Below are 6,453 nucleotides of genomic sequence, written 5' to 3'. Positions count from 1 at the left end.
AGTGTTCGAGGCCAGGTTGGATGGGGCTCGGAGCAACATGGGCTAGTGGAAACCAACCCTGCCTGTGGCAGGAGGTTGGAGCAAAATGAGCTTTAAGGTTCCTTCCAACCTGAACCCTGCTGGGTTCCTCTAGGAAAATCAGAAAAACAGACTTCATGTGGGTCTTTCCAGGCTGCTCAACTCCAGCACCCTGTTATAGGGTAAGCAGGGGAGGACTGATGGATGGGCTTGGGAGGCTGCAGAATCACAGCACTCACCCAGACAGGGCTTTCAGGAGGTGTACTTCCCTACCTGACCTTCTCTTTTTTCTCCCCAGCCTCTTTCTTCGGGGACAGCTTTGTGGAGATGCCTCTGGCAGACGCCTCACGCACAGTGCGGCTCCACCTGCAGCTGTACACCAGCCAGGGGAATGGGCTACTCTTCCTGGCCGCTGGCCAGCCTGACCACCTCCTGCTCCAGCTGCGAGCTGGCAGCCTTCAGGTCAGCACTCTGGCATCCCAGTCCTCACTAGGCTGGAGTCTGTGGGTCACAGCTTCATCCAGTGCAAGGGTGGAGGAGCAGCCCAGCTGCCAGGATCCCTGCCAGGGGGACAAGAGTACATGAGAAGAGTGCACAGAGTGTTGGGAGAATCAGTTCAATACAGAGAAACAGGCTCCAGCTAGGGAAGCTCTTCACCCACTGCCTGAGTGGTACTGGGGGGGTCATGGGGACACCCAGACACTGGCAGCCCATGCACATTGCACGGTCAGACATGGTGCACAGCACCCTCAGGTGTGATGGGTTAGTGAGGAGAAGGGATGAGACAAGTATCCAGAGAAAGAAGAGGCCCCCCTTGTCTCAGCTGGGGCATGAGAAGCAATCAGGACAGAGGTATAAAATTCCCTCTTGTGGTTATGGTGTTGGCATCCACCATGAAGAAAAAGAACAGGGAGCATCCGAAGCACACATCCTGCCTCTCCTGCAGCTTGGGCTGGGCCACCAACCACATTAAACCAAAGCAGGAGAGCAAGCAAGCCGCTGGCCGGAGGTGACCCTAATGCAGACCATGTGTCCCCCCAGCTAACCCTCTATTTAGGCAGGCTCCAGGCTGCTGCCCACGGGGAGCAAAGCCTGCTATTTCCCTGCCATTTCCCAGGGAAAGGGCTGGAAGCAGCCCACGTTGCGGAGATGGAGGGCGGTGGGCAGGATGGAGTGGGGAAGGAGGAGCCAACATCTGGCATGGATGCTCTATGGGGGGAGAGGAAATGCCCCGCTGTGAGACTGGGACATGGCGGACCCCAGTCTCAGACTGGGGTTTGCTGAGATTGAGTGAAAAAGGAGAGAAATTCAGAGAGCAGGACAAAGAGGGCAGGTCCATAGCAGGGATGAGAGAGGAGCACATCCAGAGGTCGAGTGATCCGAGGGACCAAAATTCCCACTAGCCCCCAGGTATGGGTCCACACTTCTGCAGGTATTTCTGGCAAGTGGAGAGGTGTCACCTGAGCTGAGCATGTTGTGTCCTTCCCTGCAGGCCAAGCTGCAGCTGGGCTCAGAGGAGGTGACCCTGCAGTCCCCAGCAGGACTGCAGCTCAATAACCTGGCAGTGCATGACGTGGAGCTGCTGGTGGAAGATGGCAGGATGACGCTGACCATCGATGGCCTCTTCAACAGTTCCGTGGACATCGCAGGGCCTGCACGGGAGCTGGACATCCAGTATGGCCTCTATGCTGGTGGCACAGGCAGCCTGGACCTGCCCTATCTTGCCGAGGTCAGCTCGCCATTCAGGGGTTGCCTCCATGTGGTGACATTCAATGGCCTGGATGTCCTCTCCCCTCTGTCCACTGACGGCAGCTCCAAGATCTTCCACCGGGTGCAGGAAGGGTGCAGCATGCAGTTCTCCGCAGAGCCTGAGGACCCCTTCGGGTTCCCAGGGCCACACTCCTACATTGCATTTCCTACATGGGATGCGAGGAAGGAAGCGACCATTGAGTTTGTGATAACAACAAGCATCACCCAGGCACCCCTCATCTACCACGCAGGGCTGGAGAATGACTTCTTCTACCTGGAGATCTCCAACGGGCGCCTGCGAGGATTTGTGGAGAAAGGGAATGGCATCATCGTCCTGCACAACAACGTCTTCATCAGCGATGAGCAGCAGCACTATGTCAAAGTCTACACGGACATCCACAAGTTTGAGATACTGATAGATTACTATGCTTCATCCACATCCAACCGGGGCATCAACAACTACCTGGACCTTCAGGGAAATCTCTTCATTGGGGGTATGGACGAAAAAGCTTTGCAAAGGCTGAGGGAACATCATCTTGCTTTCATCTCAGTGTGGACCATGACCAACCACTCGTTTGTTGGCTGCCTGGAGGACCTGCGGATAAACCTGCAGAGGAGGAGTCTGCAAGATGCTGTGATCACAAAGGACATCACATTAGGCTGTGGGAAGCAAGACCACTACTGGGACTATGAGGAGGTATATGAGCAGGATGAGGCACCCACCTCCCCACCTCCAAATGTCTTGTCGGGAGCACCAGGTCTGGTGGTGGAACCATGCCAGCCCGACAGCAGCTTCCCACCTGCCTTTGCCAACATCAGCAGGCTGCTGCACGTCAGCCCCCTCATCGTCTCCGAAGGGGGCATGGCCTATCTGGAGTGGAAACACGCCCAGCCAACAGTAGACTTGAGCCTGGCAAACATCCGTCAGTCTCAAATCCTCTTCAGCATCACCAATGACCCCAGGCATGGCCAGCTGGAGCTGGACATTCCTGGGTCCAGGAGTAGAAGGAAGTTCACCCTGTTGGACATTGTGAACCGGAAAGTCAGATACATCCACGATGGCTCCGAGGGGCCCATGGACCAGCTGATGCTGGAGGTGACGGTGACCACTCAACAAGGGGTCCCAGAGTGCTTGCGGCAGGGGCAGATGTACCTGCTGCCCATCATGATCAACCCTGTCAATGATGCCCCACAGGTGATCTTTCCCCATGGGAACCACATGACAATCCTGAAGCACACACGGAAGCACCTGACCACCGAGATCCTGCAGGTCCTGGATGACGACACATCCTGTGATGACCTCGAATTCCAGCTGCGTGGTGGCCAGCAGATGGAGGAGGGTTATGTGGAGTATGACTTCCATCCTGGAGTGCCCATCGAAGACTTCTCCTGCAAGGACCTGGAAGCAGGCAACGTAGTCTATGTGCATCAAAGTGGGACAAACTTACAGCTCACCTTGCAGGTGACCGACGGCACAGTCCCGAGCCCCATCGCCACCCTGAGGATCCTTGCCATTGACCCTGACATCCGCCTGCTCAACAACACTGGCCTCTCCATCTCCCAAGGAGGGGCCGCACGCATCACCACAGCCAACCTGTCAGTGGAGACGAACGCCGTGGAACAACGGGTCTCCATTCTGTACATCCTCACAGAGCCCCTAATGTATGGCGAAGTCCAGAAGCAAGGGAGCATGGGAGGGGAATGGAAAAAAGTCGAGTCCTTCCACCAGCAAGACCTGGAGCAAGGGCGCATCCAGTATTTCAGCACAGACCCAGAGCACTGGCTGGAAGACAGCACGGAGAAGCTGAGATTCAATATCCAGGTGGGGCAGAAGGTCTTGGCAAACAACACTTTCCTCATAAGGATTAAAAGAGCTACCATTAAGATGAGGACCATGGTTCCCCTCCAGATGAAGAACAGGCGGCACAGAAATATCACCAGCAAGGAGCTGGAGGCAATGTTGGAAGATCCAAACTCTGCCCCACTCCCCTTCCACTACATGATCATCCAGGCTCCCAAAAAGGGTAACCTGGAGTTGCTTGGCAACAGGCTGACTGAAGGCTTTGGATTTACCCAAGAGGACCTGGAGAGAAATCACCTGAGCTACAGCGTGACCATCAGGAACTCTCAGCAAGCCGAGGACACCTTCCAGTTCCGTGTCCGTGCTGGTGAGCAGCACTCTCCTGTCTACACCTACACAATCAGCATCGGTGGAGACCCTGATGCACCAGCCCTGACCAATGTCCTCCTGACCGTGGCCGAAGGGGGACAGGCCATCATCTCCAAGGACCACTTGTTTGTGCAGAGTGTGAACAGCATGGACTACCTCTATGAGGTGATTGAGGGACCAGCACACGGGAGGCTGGCCTGGGCTGCATCCCATGGCTGGGCCTCCAGAGAGGAGATCACAGAGTTCACCAACGACGACATCCTCCAACGCCGGCTGCTGTACCAGCACGATGACTCTGAGACACTGGAGGATGACATCCCCTTCGTAGCCATCAGGCAGGGTGAGGGCAGCGCTGAGCCTGATACAGAGGTGAGGGGTGTTTTCAGGGTATCCATCCAACCTGTCAATGACCACATCCCTGTCCGGGTAGTAAACAAAGTCTTCAACGTGGTGCGCAATGGGCAGCACCTGCTGACTACCGATGACATTGCCTTCACTGACAAGGACTCCGGCTTCTCCGACACACAGCTAGTGCTGGTGAGGAAGGACATCTTGTTTGGCAGCATCGTGTCTGTTGATGACAGAAGCCACCAGATCTATCGGTTCACACAGGATGACTTGAGGAAGAAGAAGATCCTCTTTGTCCATTCAGGGGCTGACCGGGGCTGGATCCAGCTACAGGTCTCAGACGGCCTCCACCAAACCACAGCACTCCTGGAGGTACAAGCGTCAGACCCCTATATCAAAATAGTCAACAACACCGGTCTGGTCATTCACCAGGGCACCCGAGGGAGCATTGATTCCTCTGTCCTCAACCTGGAGACCAACATGGACATCAGGTCAGATGAAGAGATACGGTTCCTGATAACAACACCCCCAAGGTGGGGGACGGTGCTGAGAGGAGAGCAGCCAGTTATGGCCTTCTCCCAGAATGACCTGCTGGCAGGAGAGATCTCCTACCACCACAACGGGAGCAGGAACACCCAGGATGAGCTCCAGTTCACTGTAGAAGCAAACGAGGTGGCAGTGGAGGACACACTGGCCATCAGTGTGTTCTTGGACACCCATCCCAGCCCCCTGAGCATAGTCAACCACAAGGAGATCTATGTCTTCCAGGGGGAAGCAGCTGGCATCAAGGAGGAATACTTACAGGTAAGTATCCCTTTCTCTAGTCATTCCCCCCTCACGTCCCTGGCCACCAAATCAGGATGGCCACCCATGGGTCTCCATTTTACTCCCACCTGCCCAGAGCCAAGGCCTTGTCTTCACGTCAGGCTTTGTCCAGGGCCAGAGGGGGGTTCAGGCATGGCCTCAGCAGCAAGATGACTCTTTCAGCTCATCCCACAGCAGTGGGTAGCCCAGCCTCAGGTACAAGCCCACTCACTCATGCTTTGTCTCCCCCACACTCCCAGGTGACTCATGAAGAGATCCCTCCCCAAGACATAGTCTACCTGGTGAGCAGACCCCCAGCCTCTGGCTTCCTTGCAATGCTTCAGCACGGTCAGGACACAAACGAGCAGCCCAGCCTGGACCCTGTCCAGTCCTTCACCCAGGAGGACATAAACAGTGGCAGAGTCCTCTACCTCCACTCCAAGCCCAATGAGGAGCGCGACCGGTTTGTCACAGACGTCACGGCCCGCGGTGCAGACCCTCTGAAGGGGGTGGTTGTGAGCCTGGTTGTGCTCCCCATCACTGTCCCCTTGGATGTCCACAACATAACAGTTCCGGGAGGTGGCTCTGCTGTCCTCTCCGTAGGCATCCTCAGCATCCCCAACATCTACTACCCAACTCTTGGCATGGAGTTCAGGGTGCTTGAGCCCCCCCGGTTCGGCACCCTCCTGAGCAGCGAGCGGCCAGAGGAGCGTGGGCTGCACAGCTTCACCTGGAGCGAGGTACAGCACCCACTGGTGCCCACCATGCTGCTTTCCCAAGGGTGTGGGGAGAGCCCAGGTGTGGGCTCCAGTGCCCAGTGTTACTGAGAGGCTGGGGAGGGCTGCAGGGGTCTGCTCCCCATCGGAGGGCATGGAGGGGTTTGGGATGGTGGGTTTGCCCTGGAGATGACCTGGGCATGCAGGGTGGGGATGCAGGCAGAGAACTCACTCTGGGCTCCAGGTCTGTTTTCCATGGGGATCCAGATCCTGTCCTGTGCATCCACGCTGCAGGATGCTCTAGAGGGGGTAGTGGTTTGCCAGCATCCTCCGAGGGTGATGGGTACCCTCCCCAGTGGGGCTGGTGGCCTGTGTCCTCTCTGGAGAGTCACCTGGCCCTTGCCCCGCAGGTGGAGAACCAGCAGATCCAGTACAGGCAGCGGTCCCCGATCCCTAACTGACAGTTTCACCGTCCTGGCCAACGCCACCGAGATATCCCGACAGAGCCAGCCCAGGACCCTCTTCATCACCATCCTGCCCCGCAACACCAAGGGGCCGCGACTCAGGGTCAACGCCGGTTTGCAGGTAAGGGTGGGACGCCACGGGGATGGGCCAGGGATGCTCAGCGCTAGGACATCCGTGGGGACA

The 6,453-nt window shown here is 56.8% G+C and overlaps 1 protein-coding gene across 1 annotated transcript in view; it reads left to right on the top strand.

The window, feature by feature from the left end:
- Window positions 1–222: 222 nt before the first annotated feature.
- LOC103804458 (chondroitin sulfate proteoglycan 4-like) overlaps window positions 223–6,453 on the top strand; it is a 13,023-nt gene continuing 6,792 nt past the window's right edge. Inside the window, 5 exon segments of the mRNA XM_009077075.1 lie at window positions 223–480; window positions 1,511–5,089; window positions 5,350–5,829; window positions 6,216–6,247; window positions 6,249–6,390. Of these exon segments, the coding sequence (XP_009075323.1) occupies window positions 223–480; window positions 1,511–5,089; window positions 5,350–5,829; window positions 6,216–6,247; window positions 6,249–6,390 (4,491 nt within the window).

This window comes from Acanthisitta chloris, unplaced genomic scaffold (genome assembly GCF_000695815.1).
Source record: "Acanthisitta chloris isolate BGI_N310 unplaced genomic scaffold, ASM69581v1 scaffold15780, whole genome shotgun sequence".
NCBI lineage: Eukaryota > Metazoa > Chordata > Aves > Passeriformes > Acanthisittidae > Acanthisitta > Acanthisitta chloris.
This window is presented reverse-complemented; position numbering and strand designations above follow the sequence as displayed.